General features: G+C 37.5%; 1 protein-coding gene across 1 annotated transcript in view; it reads left to right on the top strand.

Moving 5' to 3' along the window:
• The window catches only part of LOC124164553 (pre-mRNA 3' end processing protein WDR33), a 33265-nt gene that overhangs the window by 1033 nt on the left and 14682 nt on the right, over positions 1–17550 (top strand). Inside the window, exons 2-5 of the mRNA XM_046541924.1 lie at positions 406–675; positions 1570–1721; positions 12974–13071; positions 13784–13910. Of these exons, the coding sequence (XP_046397880.1) occupies positions 406–675; positions 1570–1721; positions 12974–13071; positions 13784–13910 (647 nt within the window). The remainder of the gene's footprint in view (positions 1–405; positions 676–1569; positions 1722–12973; positions 13072–13783; positions 13911–17550) is intronic.

Genomic DNA, 17550 nt, shown 5'->3' on the forward strand with positions numbered 1-17550 from the left:
GGGTTTTCCTGTTCATTATGGTTAACACATGGTCTTGTCATTGTAGAAATTTTAATATTTAATGAGCTGATTAAAATTCATTGAAGCCAGGTTTTTAATTACCTGGTCAGGTAACTTGGTGATTAACAGGACCAGGCGGTACTGCTTAACAGAACTCCGTAGCCTATTTCATAATAATTTTCTTTTCTTTACAAAATCTCCATAAAATCTGTGCTCCATAAAATGAAATTTCATTTTGAAGGTCACTGACCCCTTTTAATGTATTTGATTGGAATCAATCACCTTTAGTTGTATGTTTAGCAGTATTTTTTCTATCCTTTTGTATTTAATGAAGTAAATACAAAAGTGATAAAGGTATACTTACCATATCATTCCAAGACCTACAATCATTTCATGCTCTTGTAGGGAAGAGTGTGGCAACGAGATGCCAGGGATCGCCGTATTCTTCAACCAGATGTATGCTATTATCCAGAGCTGCTTCCACCGCCTTCTTATCCTGATAACCCAATTAATGCTGTCACTACACGTTTTGTGAAGACAGCAACTAATAAGATGAGGTGCCCTATATTTTGCTTAGCATGGACACCAGAAGGTAGAAGACTTGTAACAGGAGCTTCGTCTGGAGAGTTTACCCTATGGAATGGCCTAACTTTCAATTTTGAAACTATCCTGCAGGTAATCCTCGAAAGAAAAATAGGATCTTTGGCTTAAAATAGGGGGATTATAGATGTAGATAAGTTGTTGTGTTGATGGATGCATTTTGAGTGGATTTAAATTAGCTGAATTCTTAATGTCTTAATTATTTTCAATGATAGCTTTTAGCTCTCAATCTGGATGAGAAAAAAGTAGGAACTGATTGACCTAATGTTTAGCTTCTCTAAAATTCAAAGATAAAGTTAATAGTTTTATTTGATTTTGCCTATTGTAATTATTCTTTCTGTTTTTCCCTAACTAAGAAAAATGTTTTTCAATCAAGTCCAAATTGCTCAGTGGAAAATGTTCAGAACTTCTTTATGAACAGTTGCTTTGTTTAGATTAAGCGAAAGGTCATTTATGTTTACACATTTGAATTCCATTAAGGTGTATCGAAGAGGTAATTCATTGGACATTTAATTATTTTGGCCAGTAACTTCTGGGTTGGGATAGTGCTACCTCCCTTGTATTTCATTTTTTGAATAAGGCTGCAAGAGTAGTTGAATTATAAGCACATTCATCATTGTCATTGTGCTGATGGAATTCAGGATATTTCACTGATAATATAACTATGATTTTGTGAAATAGAATTGTCAAGAATTTGTTTAGTGCCTAAATTTAAATTATTTGCAATCTTTAATTATATAGCCATCCACACAGCTTGTTATAATGTAGATTTTACTCAAATAATGAAATAATGTTAAACTTCAATTGGTGGATCATTTTTTTATAAAATACTCGAGCAGTAACTAGTTGCTGTGAGGTGACTCAACACCATTTCTTTATAGTGTACTTTTGCAGTGAATTGACTATTTGAAAGACAGGCTTCAGGGCCATGGCGTTCGGTGTGCTTATTTTTGTGGATTTCAATTCTAGGCTCATGACAGCCCAGTGAGGACGATGGTTTGGTCTCATAATGATGTCTGGATGGTGACTGGGGATCATAGCGGCTATGTCAAGTATTGGCAGTCAAACATGAACAATGTCAAGATGTTCCAGGCTCACAAGGAGGCCATCAGAGGGCTCAGGTACAGCGAAACTGCTTGGAAAATTTCAATCCACGTATACCTCTTTCACTACTTCATCATTACACATATTTCCTATTTTCTCATAATAAAGAATATCTCCATACCTTCCTGACACATCAAAACAGTCTTGCTGAATCTTGATGCTGAGGGATAGGGCTTTTCGACTGAATTTTATTAATGAATTTTTCATCTCGTTAATTTATACCTGCAGTGAAGAACATTCTGAAATGTTTTTCTGTGTAATGCAGAAGATTTTGTCGTCTATTTTTTCAGTTAGCGGCAATATCAGTGATTCATTCAGTAATTACTGCAGTATTAGGCTCTTTAGAAGTGACGGCTGATAATGGGTGTAGATTATCCGGTGGACAATATGCTGATTCATAGAACAAGCTGAAATAACTGATTGAACCAAAGCTGAGGTGATCCATCTACTTTTTCTTCAGAGAGTTCATACATCATCACTTTTAGTAGACACGATAGAGTGATATCAGTATGAGAGATGACTTGGTAGCAAGGCATGAAACTTGGTGTAGCACCCTGTCAACTGTATTGTTGGAAAGAAAAGCCCTGAATTTTTATCAGGAAAACCTTGGATTCCACTATGGGCTATGTCTTTCTCATTTGCCAATGTCTAACTTTTGTCAATGCTGAGTATAGTGTCATCTTAAGGACAGATATATCCCTTCCTTGAGCGTAATCCTAACTTTCTCTTCATAATCACAGGTAAAATGGAACCACAGCCTAGGATAAACGTAAGATGGTAGTGGTGTAGGTTTTCTTTGCTGTGCCTTCGTTACGACAAATTGAAACTCTCAATGAGAGATGAAACATAAGCTGGAGGTTCAAGGAGAAGGATTTTAAGAAAATATTTAAATCTGAAGCAGGGACAGATCCAGTCCAAGGATGTGTAGATTAAGTCTGCAAGAGGGCATGACTATGATCTGGGCTCAGGCCACCAGGGAAAGGGCCAGAGGAAGGCAAATCCTAAGGTGTCCAACTAGGTAATAAGGGAATTTGTTGTGGAGTCCGTAAATTTGAATATATGGATGGTTAATGAACCTCATACACTTTTATATTGTAACAAAAGTTCATTGGGTATCAGTTGCACCACAGAAGTAGTGCATCATTAGTTCCTATTTCTGCTGCTCAACGCTTGCCACAAAAGCCCGTACCACTTATGTGTTTGCAGAGGAGTCTGCCAATGTAGCTTCCCTGATGTCTGCCAAGATTTGTGGTATAAATCACCTTGACATCAGTGTTTGCATTAGCTCAGCACTATCCTCTCCCCACCTGCTTCATCAGCAAACTAAACTATATACAAGATGTAGGGGCTGTGCGATATATTCACAAGTATGATGTTAGCTTCTAAGTGTGCCGGCACTTGTTTTTCATCGAAATATGCTCGTTGCTGCATTTATGAAAGTTTGTAATAATCCATATGTTGGCTGGGAAATTTCAAAGCTTATATCTTGGATCATCTCTGTTCACTGAATTTGACCAGTATTTCTGATGTCCTGACTGACACAGTCACCTCTAGCGTTGTGGCCAAACAGTAGAACACAGCGGAGGCACCTCTACCTTCTTCGCAAAGCAAACAGAACTCCGCAATTTTGTACGAAATGCACATATTCCATGTGTGTCACGACCCCGCTCCTAGATGTAACTTCAGGATGGAGTTTTGCGATGGAAGTTGAAGAAAATGGGATTGGCAACCTGCTGGCTCCATCAGTCACCGGCCCTCAAGTGTCACCGTCAGATCTCGTTCAAATTCTGCTAAGTGATGGGAAATGGATATTTGGTTTCAACTGCCAATGCTCAATATTTCTCGAGATATTAGTGAGGAAGAGTTCCAGAAAATGCATAAATTTATGCAGCCTGAAGCTCAACAATACACTCAGTGCTCTTCATCCTTGCTAGGGTATTTAATGTCTATTGATGTGATGCATGTTACATAAATGTAGAAGTTTTCTGATACTTCCAATTGCTAATATCTCGAAAATATCAAGCATGGTCGGCTGGTACAAAAACTACATCTAATGGGAATCCATTTCCTATCACCTAGCAGAATTTGAATGAGATCTGGTCGTGGCACTTGAGGGACTTTCCTTGTCAGTCTAATACTTAGGTTGCAAAAGTCTGAAAATTATAAGTCCCCAGTCCTGGTGCATTCTTGTGGCAACACACTAGTGGGGCCCCAAAATAAATGCCCTCTAGGGTGGTCCCTACCTGTTGTGGGCCCAAATGGTTGCGGCCCTATGCTTCTCCAATTCCTCTACCTGCTCCTATTAACGTAAGGCACCAACTGTAGACAGTCGGTAGAAGGAGGCCCACCTGTTGGTCACACTGCTCAGAATGGGTTGTACCCGTGACCCATCGGTGGGTTTCACCAGATTCTTAACCCAGGAAGAGAGATTCAGCTCCGCTGCAAATGTGTTAAACCTCCTCCATCCTGGCTCTTGAATTTCATCTTTATTCTTAAGTTAGTGGGTAAGAACCTTTGCTATGAGCTTCCAGATGTCGGAGATTAATGCTAAGTGTTCCCTCCAAGTCCGAAAGAAAACTTAGAATTCATGGCATGGCTTTCCTTGTGTCTTTTACTACATTCATGTCCTTGCATTTAGCCATGCTTTTCCGAGAATCACTACTATCGATGCTGGCCAAGGAAGACTAATTGCAGAGCTCACAATTTGCAGACACCCCTATGAAATCATTACCGAGCCAATGGCAACATGAAAAATGACATCTCAGCTCTGGAAACATGGCAGAAGCGCATTTCAGTGAAATGTTAATGTTACAAAAGTTCTAATTTATCATCTCAGTAAAAAACCATCTTACCACTCCGAGTCTCAGGATTTAGCTTAGTTGTGACTCAATTTGTTTTTTTTTCATCTCTTCCATAAAAAACGCTGTTTACCTAATATCGAAGGATTTCCAAAACAAGTGAAAGGAGCTGAAATATATTTAATTAGATGCATTGTGTTTACACATTGAGTCTCCTTCTGTCAAAAGATGTCAACTGTGACCCAGGCATAACTATTGTCATTTTTGAAAATGCATGTTTATTCTCCGGAATTTTGTCTCAAAGCCTTATGGTTCTGTAAAAAGAGAATATTTATTTACCTTAAATGGTTCGATTCTACTCATCCAGGGATTAGGACCTAATCGATGAAACAATTAGCGAATGATGCATTTGGACAAAAAGTGGGTTAACTAGCTGTGAACCATTATGGAGTGTCTCACAAATTCGCTTGATGTGTAAAAATTTGTCAGTGAAAAATAATATCCCTTCATCTGGACTTGAACCAATTTCTCCAATCTCTACAACTCTAATTAAATGTAACGGCACAAATTGGGAGGAATTGGTTCAAGGTTAGGCCAAGGGATGATGTTTCATCTGTGGAATTTTTGCACTTTGAATTAGTTATGTCAGTACATATACATCAAAACTGTTCATTTTAATATGTATGTCTGATATAAAGGCCTCTAGTTGAAGATACCCTTTGAAATTCAACTGAGAATAAAAAAATAAATTTATTACTTCTACTCAACAGAAATTATGCTTCCATCTCCTGAAGCCTGTTCTCATTTAACTTCCTCAGTGTCCCAATTAATTTCTCCTTATGCTGTGACACCTATGCCAGGAGTAAGCCTTACCTGTTTGCCCCTTTTCAACTTTCTTCATTAGCTTAGTCCTATAGTCCTGTTTCTGTCTGTTGAATGAGCCCTTCTTGCTTATGCATTTTATTTGTTCAAGAATGATTTACCATCTGAAGTTATCACAAACTTTTGTGGATCACAATAATATATTGGTTCAGTTAGTTTTATTTCCATATCTCAGGACTGCAGCCAGGTTTATTGGCTGGAGGGCAGAGAGGTAAGGTCGAGCAACAAGTATAAACTACTAGGGGGGTATATTGAATTCAATTGTACAATGCTTGCAGTTCAAGTTATCCAGCAGGGTTATTCCACTAATCGTATGGCCGGGCCATAAGTCGAAATCGACCATAACTACGGCCTCGAGACATGCATATGGCTTCGAGCGGTTCTACTCTGACCGAAAGGCCATAAGTCGGGCGGTAGCTATGGCCTAAAGGCCGTAATACTATGGCCTGCCTAGGAGGCGGTCATAACTCGGGCCATACGAAATAACATTGCTCGCCTACGGAGTTATAGAAGAAATTTACGGAGTGTCGTCGATTATATAGCGATTGTTTCAAGAAATATATTAATATTGCGAGGGAGTACATATACGGATTCAACGGGCATTGGCTAGATATATAAAATGAAAACGCCGATTTCATCTGGAAAGAAGGAGTATACGGGATACGTGTAATCCGTTCACATACGATGATGGATATTTTCATTAAATATTTCCGCGCATCAAAAGAAGTTGTTACTTAATTCGTAAATAGATATAGTGGATGAACTATAAAAAGTTCGCTTGTAGTTAAACAGTTAGAAATACTTTTTAAATGGATGATCTGTTAAGGTGAACAGAGGAACGGGCTTTTATTTGCTAGCAGATTTCTTACTTGTTTCGAAAAGCTGTAGGTAGCTTGAAATATCTGCTATTAAATGTTTTATATTTTAAGATTCTCGTAGCATTACGGTTCATGAGGGAGTATATCTAAGAAACATAGGGCAACACATTTTTTTGGCAGTAAGGCAATCTTCAGTAAGTCGATGCTTGAAGGACAAATTTCGTCCATAAATCAAGGAAAGAATGATAGTCTCATATTGATATTTTAATCTTATACAACTGCCTAAATATAAGCCTCTGATAATAAAATTAATGAAACTTAAAGTTTCAATTTCATCTTTAGATTTCGTGCATTGGCTGGATTTCTACGGCTTTTGAGGGCAAATTATTGCAGCCATGAGACAATAGTTACACCATTGGAAGGAGAGAAAGGGGGTTGGAACTACGATAGGATGTCATGTTCTAACTCTATCCACTACATGTACAATTCACGAATATTATAATACTGTAGGGTACAAATTTCTTCTGCTTCTTTACGTCCGTGATTTGCGTTCTTCACGTCCGTGATTTGCGTTCTTCACTTTTTTTAAAGATCTCCAGCGTCTGCCGCCAGATCAGAGTTGAAAGAAAATCCAAATTTATCCTTTAATAAGAGTCCATTTCAGTTAAGGAACATAGATTAATTTTGTATACACGTTGGAACAAACTTCCTTCTCAAAAAATGACTAGTGTTAAAATAAAATGAACCCAACTTATAGTACCAATTATAATTTTCATACTCGCCTGCAGAAAGGGCGTTAAGACTTTTGGCCGGGCCATACGATATGGCCCCTCGAGAGTGGAATCGGTATAGGCCGTAATTTCGGGTCAGGCCACAAGAAACTTACGGCCGGCCATACGTATGGCCCCATTTAGTAGAATAGCCCTGCAGGTCGGACAAAAATTCTCCCAGGTCGAGCCTAGCCCCCTCCCCCACTATGGTCCAGCCATAAATATAAAACAGACTAGGAACTAAGCGTATTTACCAGAGATGGGTCGTAACTGAGTGACTCGGTTATCAGTAAGGATTATACGAGGGTTGTTTTATAAGTAAGGGCCGTTTTTTTGTATAAAATAAACCAAAATTATTTTTTCAAAATTCTTTTATTTTTAGAACTTTCATACTTTCCTTTACATTTCCATATAGTTACCTTGTTTGTTTAGGCACTTATCATACCTTAAAACTAAGTTTTGAAACCACTTTCAAAGATGCTTGCTGCCTGCCCTGACAACTAGGAGTTCACGTGAAATCCCTTGTCTTTTACTCTGAATGGCGCCTCGGAGCCTGACCACGGTTGCACAGTAGGCTTCTGAGTTGATCATCATTTCTCGTGTCATAAAGTCCATTAGCAAAACACCATGCCTGTCCTAGAACACCGTTGCCTTGATTTTGCAGCGTGATAACGTTTGTGATCAAAGATGGCTGTCCTGAGTGAACATTTTCTCGGCCATCTTTGTATTCTCCGAACCATTTCCGCACTTTACCTTCGCTCATTGCATTAGCAGCATATACTTCACAAAGCTGAGGGTGAATCTCTGCAGCTGACATGTTTCTTGAAGTCAAAAATCGTATCACCGACCGAATCTCACACGTAGTGGGGGATTCAATAATCTTAAACATTTTAAATATCCACAGTAAAGCGTAAAGGTTAGATACAGAGCTGCAGCTGACTTGTGGTTGTTCGCAAGGAATGCCGGGAGGCGGCGCTCACACTCGTTACGGACTGCATGCGAACTGCTACAGTGTAAAAAATAAAAAATAGCTCTCGTGTTTCAGGTATTTTTTACTTTTTATCTATTCATTGCTTTCTGGAAGTAGTCATTGCTTCCCCATTATGACTGCACTGACTGGTGCATGCCAAGAACTTGGTTCAAACTGAAGTTGTCCTACTCGTATTACTCTGTGTTATTAACAACAGAAATCAATATTTTAACTTCAATTTTAAGGAAACATGTAATAGATTATCTTCCATGAATCTCATGGGTAGTTTTTGTACGGTTCTACAAAAAGAAACTGTAACTAGTTTCTTTTAGATTTGTAACTGTCAACAAAGTTTGTAACTGAAACGATAATAACTACCTGTAACTGATAGCATAGTTTAACCCTTTCATTGCGTAGCATTTTCTCAGAGTTGTTTCACATTGGCGGAGAAATTTTTTTCACTGCATTCACTTTGTTTTTCGAAAATATGAACACAATTTCAATAAAAAAAGGATTTTTATATTCATTTGAGTATTTATTAAACAATTTGTGCATGGCATCACAGTGATGCCATCCGCACCCATGTGATATATGCTCCGGATATTTATGCAACCCGTTACACAAACATAAGGAACGACGGACAACATATTTTTACGTAGCAACTAAGAAGCATGAAATAATTTTGAAATGATGGCGGAATTGAATTATAAATAAGATAAATATTTTTTCAGATGTCATCCACTATCCCTGCATCATATTTTGGGTAAATAAAAGTTTTCGAATTTTAATTTTTACTTTTCTAAATTTTTAAATTTACTATTAACTTAGATTTGCATGGAAACATTTGAAAGTTATTTTATATTTTTGACATTTTATTTTGCGTTAATGCTGCAAAAATTAACTAATAATTCTGAAAGGGTTCAAACACAGCCCTGGAACTTCTGCACATCGTACACCATCAGAGGTATACTGGTTCGCCACTTTTTAGTCGTTCTTAGGACGTGAGGAGGATTATATCTTCTGTTTTTCCTTAGAGTTTCAGTGGTTCAGAAAATGAGTTGCAAATATATTATGGAAGAATTTTATGAGTTATGACGGCATTATGTAAATATTAAGTTTGAACAATAATAAAAACAGCAACAGATTATTCAACTGTGTTTAGCGTGTATAAAGTGACCGTATTTTGAAATACGAAAATATTTTTCGTCGATGAGATGGAAGATTGTCTAAATATTGTTTACAAAAATTTTAGTAGGACTAAAAAGAGAATAATAACCTTCAAATGTGGCTATATTTAGTACAAATATTCAGAATTGTTAAGAAAATATCACATTAAAATTTTTTGTGATGCCGAAAAATCTTACAAATTATAAAGTACTCCATAAATGTTTTTAAAAATTACTCAACAGATATGAACTTTTTTTCAAAAACGGAAGGCACATCCAGGTGGCTTAATCCATTGCGTGTGCGGGTAACCATCTTGAGAGTAGACAGAACAGAGCGGAGGAGCGTAGGGAGCGATTGAAGGACATAGGCCGGCGTGGCATCAATGTAATGCCACCCGCCCGTTGGCAGGACCTACGCTGGGCATCAATGCTATGCCATCCGCACTCAAAGGGTTAATAATCAACTGTAACTGAGCCCATTTGCTTTTTTTTGAGACTCCACCCATCTCTGATTTTTATAGACAATGAGAAATCGTGCCAGTTTGTATCTTTTACAATTATGGAGATGAACTTTCTGAACTGAAAGAATGCATTACACCCATGTCTCGTATAGCGCAAGGGATGCGTTCCTTGGGGTCTTTGCGCTATACGAATTTGCGTTATACGAGAGCATTTTAACATAGGGAAGATAGGGATGCGTTCCTGGTAGCATAGGTCTTTGGTATTGAATTTCCTCTAAAACATCTATATTCCCGTAAAAAGCCTTAGAAAACATTATTTCTATAAATATTTATAGTTTAAAACAGCTTTAAAGATAGTATTCACGCATTCAAAGACTTTTATTCACATTTAAAAAAATTCTTACGTGCTTTCGAAATTCCATCCTGTCGTGCGGGTGGGCTAACATCTGCTATCTCAGAGGATCGTAATGCGTTGCCGGCAGTTGACGATTTTTCTAACTAGTCTAAAAACAACTATTGCGTCACCCAGGCCCTTTTGTCGCTCATCGAAATGACAGGAAAATGCTACTTTGAATGCCATTTCATAGCTAGCGGAGTTTATGAATGATAAATCATTTTAATTTGAAGTCCTCCGAGTCATTAGCAGCTACGTGAAACAGTCTTTAAATGCCTTGAAACCTGACCCAGGTTTTCCTTCCCTGAAAATGAATGAACGAGAATGCATTCTTTTCCAAAAGAATATCGTCTCGTCAACACTAAATCTAGTTGAGGGGGAAAGGAGCCACTTTCAATAACAGCTTGGAGTTCATCAGAAAATGTTGTGGTGGCTGCGCTATCAACACTTGCAGATTCACCTGATATCGCCGCACTGAAAATACCTGCTTGTCGTTTAAATTCTGGAACCAACCGCTTGCACTAAATGTCTCGGAGCGATTACCACTCTCGTCTTTTTTTACTGATTCACCATGAACTTTCCGTATGTGTAGACCGCTTGGTTGAAGTTGGTGCGGCTGAGGTCACTGATATTTTAGCTTCGTCTTTATTCAGAATAAGGCATCGTGAGTTTAAACTTCCACGCAATATCGCTTTGACGCTCTCCATTTTCTAAGCAATTGACCTCTCTCAAGTCCTCTTCTAGGTTTATGGTTTTTCTTGATAAATTCTTGATTTTTCTACACGCATTCCTATTTTTTGCCATATTCTCTTGGTTTTAACTCTGTATGGCTCTATCTAAATCACCTTCTTCTGCTGAACTGTATTCCTGAGACGCAGAAGTCCTATGACTGCGGGGAGGGAACGAAGCCATTGTGTTTGAGACTCTATAGCGGACCCTTTTATGTGTTGATGCTATTCATGCGCAACTCGGCCACCGCTCCATTTCTCCCCCATGAATACCGATGACCTTGAAGGCTTTAGCGTAGACCCTCTACCTGGAAGTCAATCGCCCGGTAACCTACGACGGCAAAAATACGTCTCCAACCGTATTGCTGAAAAAAAAACTCATTTCCACTAGCCCCACGCTTAATTAACGATGTAAATTATTTATTATCATTCTGTTAAGGAGACGAGATAAATCTTCGGTAGGCCGGCTATCTGGACCCAATGACGAGTAATACTTTTGGCAATTGCACAGCAATGAATTTCGATTAATATATAAATAAAAAAGAAGATTTGAGGCAAGAAATAATATTAATATGCGTAAGTTGATAGAAATTACGTGTGTACTTAGCGCAAGTTCACGTTTTATCACGAGAGCGTTTAAAAGTTTTGATTAGGCTACACTGCGTTGCAATGTTTCCCCGAGGAACGAATTTGCGCTATATCGAAATTGCGCTAATCGAAATTGCGCTATACGAGACATGGGTGTATCCTAATTCATGAAAATTTGTTGCTACTGCAGATGGTGAATCGTACTTCGTAATCATTTCAGAGACAATTTGAACTCCTAGAACATATCCTTGGGTAAATATTTCCAGAATCGCAGTTGAATTTTCTGTCCGTCAATGGTACACTCTGTGACTTGGACATTAGTCCTAAATTTTATCAGCATCAAGAATTTAGCAATCCTATCCCACACCTTCAATACAGTGTAGCCTTTCATTTGATACATCTTTGCACATTTATGTCAATTCATACATTCCTATTGTGTAAATAAAGATACCCTTCCTGAAATTTTAGAGTTTCTACAGAACAGAATAAGGTTTTTGTACCTTAATCACATGTAACTCAAGTGATATAACTTAAGAAGAGATGAGAATTTCAAATATAAATTTATTTTGTTAGTATTTGTGTCAAAAATAAAAAGACCTACATTCTTTTATACCCTGTGGTGACATGTTAATAAATAAAATTCAATCATCACTACATATCCAACCTACCTTAGCCTAATTTATGTTATGATAAATGCCTATTTTTATTCTTAATAAATAAAATTTTATGTTTTCTTACCTTATTGCCCTGTTCTAGGAGTATCCATTGATCTTTAGAATATTTCAATAAAGCTGACCATGCGCTCCATTAAACCTTCAACCAATGAATATCCATTAAAGATCCTACAGTGAACCCAATGCATAATTCCTAATGTAAATAAAGAATTTTACCCTCCTTGATTAACTTGTAATGATAGTGACATGATCTTTCATTTGTGCTTTCTCATTGGTATCCAAATTAAATTGGATGTACCTGGCATCTTTTTTGTATTGTCGGATGAGCACATTGGCTCACCATTTTGTGGATTACTTGGTGGGAAAATTGAATTTCAGAATTGACATTATAGTTATTTTTTTCGTGGTGTGTACACTGTATCTGCCATGTGTAACTTATTTTTCAATTACAATAAAATCATTTACCTCAAACAGTGTGATAATTTTGAAAAAAATGCACCATTTAATTACGAATAAAGGATAATTTTAATGAATACAAGCAGTGGGCTGTTTTGCTAGATTTCTCGTAATGCACCCTGCACCCTCTCCTTCACAGCACAGTTCGCATCGTGAATGGCATTCTGAGGTAGTGAAACTCTCTCTTGCAAGAAATCGGGGAATGGGGTTCCAAGTGCGTTGAAAAAGATTGGGCATCTTACATATTCATGATAGGTTTATTAGTTAGGTACATGCAAAATGTCATGGGTCGATTTCAGTCCCATTATTATCCGTAATTTGCTCTTGGGCATGATGGTAATTCTGATGACATTAGGTCAGAAATTTCCTTAACCAAAGAAGTCCACGATCTCAAAGCATGTACATACGTTTAGTGTAATTTGTACAGTATCTGCAGATACATTGATGTGTGGGCTGTTGAAATTTTGAAGCTCTTTTAGTATGCGTTTGATGGTGTTGTTGTTGCCTAACTGGTTTATCAGGCTTTCAGCGTTCTGACATTAGAAAATCTTCTACCTATCCTAGCTTCAGCCCTACGGATCAAAAATTTGCTACATGCTCTGATGATGGCACAATCAGGATATGGGACTTCTTGCGGTGTCATGAAGAGAGAATTTTACGAGGTAAGTCAGTCCCTCACCCTTTTATCTGGTTAATATTGGAGCCATCTTCGAGTGATGGCTATCTTTCTTGTCAGAGGTTATATCATGGCTTTATTGTTGAGAAAATAAAATTCCATTGAGCAAAGCCATAGAAAAAGAGTTTTTTGGTATTTATTTTGAAGATATCAATGTTTCATTATCCTATGTAATAAAATGTTTTTGATGGGGTGATACCGATCTATTTTTTGTGGATGAATGTATTTTATCATTTGATGAAGAAAAAGGATTTAAGTCGTCAGTTTGGTGTATGTGTGGGGAATGTTGATATTGTCTTAAATTTTTGATTGGTGTAATGTAGATTTCAGCAGTGCATTGAAAAAAAAGTGCTTATATGAAATTTAAATCAGCTTTCTATGATAATGTGTATTTGAAGGTTGAAAGTTTTCTGCTGCTATTTCCATTATCCTTGATTTTACATCTCGTTCAGTAACTAAAAATTTTACCTATCTTAAATGACCAGGCAGAAGCTTCTCTAGTGTCATCATTTGTACATTGTTGAAGAGAGAAATTTTTTTATTGATTGTGGATTGTATGGGAAGTACGTGTGTTGATTCTAAGAAGATGTGTTATTTTGCTTGGTGCATCCAACTTTGAAAATATGTTGCATGTAAAAATTATTTTGAGTGATGTTTCGCTGTCTTATCCTATGGGCCTCAACCTCATCTTCCTATAGGACATGGTGCAGATGTGAAGTGTGTCCATTGGCATCCACAGAAAGGTCTTCTCATCTCAGGAAGCAAGGACAACCAGCAGCCAGTGAAGCTTTGGGATCCTAAAACTGGGCAGTCACTTGCTACATTGTGAGTTAAATGTCCGTTCGTGGGTTGGTGTGGGTTTTGAATGCAACAAGAATGAGCTTACCCAAGACAATTCATGTGAAAAAACATGAGACAAAGTAGATGTTTCTTCCTAATGATGAAGGGGTCTATTTAGAAAATGTTCAGGTGCATAGTAAAGTATGTATTAGACAAACTGAATGGTGAAAATAGGTTAATATGTACAGTTTTTTACAGACTCAATGAACTGAGGACACTCCAAGATCACCTTCGTAACTGCACTAATTTCTTTTTTTTTCCAATTTTCAAGGGACCATGAAGTTACATGCCAGAGGGTTTTACTCAGATGGCTATTTTTTTTCATGTGGTTTACATTGTCCGAAATGATTTCAGCAGGTTATTTCTTCGGAATTTAGCTTCGGTTAATTGTTTTTAGTTCAAACTTCTTTGAAATAAACATATTATCGTGGTGTTAAGATAGGCTGAGAGGAATTTTCATGGAATCTGAGAAGCAGTTTTGTTATTTTTACGAAAATTTATCCCTTGTTCCTGTACATAATTAAAAAAAATACGTTCTTACTTTGCTGTACAGTAATTCCTATTCTCGATTTATCAAAACTGGAAAGTATAGCAATGTTAAAGATTAAAGTGGCATGTGATTATTAAATTTTAGGTGAGAAATGCTTCATATCACTAGTGATAGAGCTAGTGGTGCAGTCTTAAAATGACACTGGTCTTTGTTGCTAGCTGTATTATGAGAAGGGAAATGTTATGTGCACTTTTTATTTTTCTGTTCAGCGCTTATGCGAATCCATACAAGTTCTGTCATGCACTTCATTTGAATGCTTACAAAAATTGGCTCTTGTCATTTGCATGGAGTTGAAGACATGATACACCAAGAGTATAGACCAAGTGGTCTGATTGGTTGCTTTTGTTGTACATCTCATTGCTGGCTTACTCAGGAAAGTGATATTGTAATGTGGGTTAATGTTGTCTGAGGTTTTCCATGACTAACTGATAAGCTTTTGTCATCAAGATGGTTTTAGAACAAGGTGTCTTCAGGATGCCCTTGCTGTCATCATGGCTGCGTGATGGTACTATTTAACTCAAGATTGACAGGAACGGAAGTAATTTTATGACGATTTCCAGTATATGTTGGGATATCAAGTACCTCTTAGATCCCCTATACCTGTGTAAGGACTAACAATAAAATATGGCATCAACGTCAGAAATTCCATAATTGTACGATGAAACCACCATTTATGGACACTTCAGACCAAAGGACAGTATTCTGCTCTCCAGTATAATTTAGAGTGGAACTGAATTTGGTTCATCCTAATTCCTTGCTTTTAGGTTATTAGTTCAATAGTAATTTTATCGGGCAGTTCAATAGTAATTAGCTGAGGCAGAGGTTAATGGGACACATGCCATGGTTTGTTGCTAATGGTTCCCTAGAGCAACTGGTATTAGCATGTAAAGTGATGACCTAAACCAACAAAAAAGAGAAGCATTGGGAATTCATTTTCAGGCAGACTCATTCATTGTTGGAAACAGAAACGAAGAGCTGGGGAAAAATAGCGACATTTTTTATGGGACCTCTTTCATTTCTCTCTAGCTGACAGGTGCTCACATGCAGGGACAAATTTAATTTGGACCAGTACCATCAGTTAGAGAAAATTTTCTTACGGTCACAAAAGATCTACATCAAAAAATGTAAATTTAGATGTAAATATTTAGTGTTATATCAAGGTCTTTAGATTTAGATCAAGGCACCTCAATAGGCGTGTGGCAGGGGGTGTCTTAGTCACCTTTCTTGGCTCCATGAATGAGCATTGTTTCAATCTGATGATAGAATTTCTTAGTCAGTGTGATTAATAATTTTGTTGAGTATAGATGGCAGCCTTGTAAGCATATATTATACACATATATTACGGCTAATATGGGAGCTGAAGTCAATTAGGTATATACATAATAAACAAAAGGAGGTTAATGACGCTTCCTTGTGGGATACCTGTTTTTAGTGGTGAAAAACCTGGTGCATATATGGGAGACCCAGGTTTTAATCCATGTGAAGATGAAAGTTTTTTCATCTAGTGGAATTCTTGCTCTACGAATTGGGCTTGAACATAAAGGATCCTGTGAATCAAAGTCGTCAAATCCGTGGCCCTGTGAGCCTAAAATTCACTGCCTTGCTGGCATGAGGCTTGGAATTTTCTCATAAATATTCCTTCTTATCATGATGTTGCTGAATATCTTGGGGCATGTACATATTGCTTGCTAGATATACCAATTGAAATAAAGAAAAAGGTATAATATTTGTATTTCTGTGAACAACCTTATTTGCAAAGTCATTATCTAAATCCATAGCATAAGGAATTAGACAAGTTATTTAACCCACGTATGAAAAGATTATGAACAATGACATGATTTTTGGCTATACTGCTTGTATTTACTAAAGTTAATAATTTTTTAAATTATCATTTTCTTTTAACGGTAGTTTTTTCTCTTTAGTCCCTACCCAATATCCTCTCCTATGCTATAGTCCTTAAAGGGATACATTCAAAGAAGCTTTTCCACTGAGATCAAACTTCACCAGTTGTGATCAAGCTGCCTGTCATATGCTCTTAGAAGGAACTCAAAAATCACGATCCTTCTAGACAATGAGGGCAATGCTGCAGTAATTATGGATATCATGGAGTACCAGCGGAGGATTATGGACATTCTGGCAGACATGACTTACCGCTCCCTGAATGGAGAGACAATATTATGCTATTACAAGAAAGATGATCAAGCTACTTTAGAGATTCTGAATTCTCAATAAACCAAAGGCATCGGGTGCCAGCCCCATCAAGGATGTTTGGGCTTTCAAGAATTCATAGAGGGCATGCCACGATAGACAACATCCATTTGTGGAGCCAAGAGTGGGGACTCGAACTTAATCTGAGCAAATGCATGACGGTTCATTTCTTGCAGAATTTGTCCAACTATAACCATGTTTATGCAGTGGATGGTATTAACATAAAGGCAACAGATGAAGTGAAGTACCTAGGAGTTACAATAACCTTGAACCTCACGTGGGTAACACATATAAGGAATATTTGCGGCATAGACTTGAAGTTAGGATTCGTCAAGCATATTGTGGGAAGATTTTCGGATGAGAAAGTTAAAGAAAGGGCTATTTTGCACTCGTCATCGACAATCAAAACAACCAATCATGTATATAATCTCAAAAGATGCCATTTTCCTCCAAGCCCACATCTCTCCAACCCACGAAAGCTTCAGGCAACTACTTTCTCGCTTCCCACACCTTGAATATGCAGCGAGCGCATGGGATCTAGTGCAGAAAGACTTAATCCGCGAATTGAATAAAACACAAAGGAAGACTGCGCGTTTCGTCAAAAACTGCTACCAGTGTACAGACAGCGTTACCCAGATGTTAAGTGAATTAGGCTGGGAGCCGCTGGAGACTAGGCTTAGATTGCTTGAACAATTGAGAATGGATATCTTTAAGAGTGACACAGAGAACATAAAATTAAAGCCACTCTATATTTCCAGGTCCAATAGAAGATTCACTCTATATTAAGAGAGATGTTTGGCCTAATGGATAGATATGGGAATTCGTTTTTCCCCCAATCCATAAAGGACTTTAGTAAATGCTAGTCCC

Source organism: Ischnura elegans, chromosome 8 (assembly GCF_921293095.1).
Source record: "Ischnura elegans chromosome 8, ioIscEleg1.1, whole genome shotgun sequence".
NCBI classification, from domain to species: domain Eukaryota; kingdom Metazoa; phylum Arthropoda; class Insecta; order Odonata; family Coenagrionidae; genus Ischnura; species Ischnura elegans.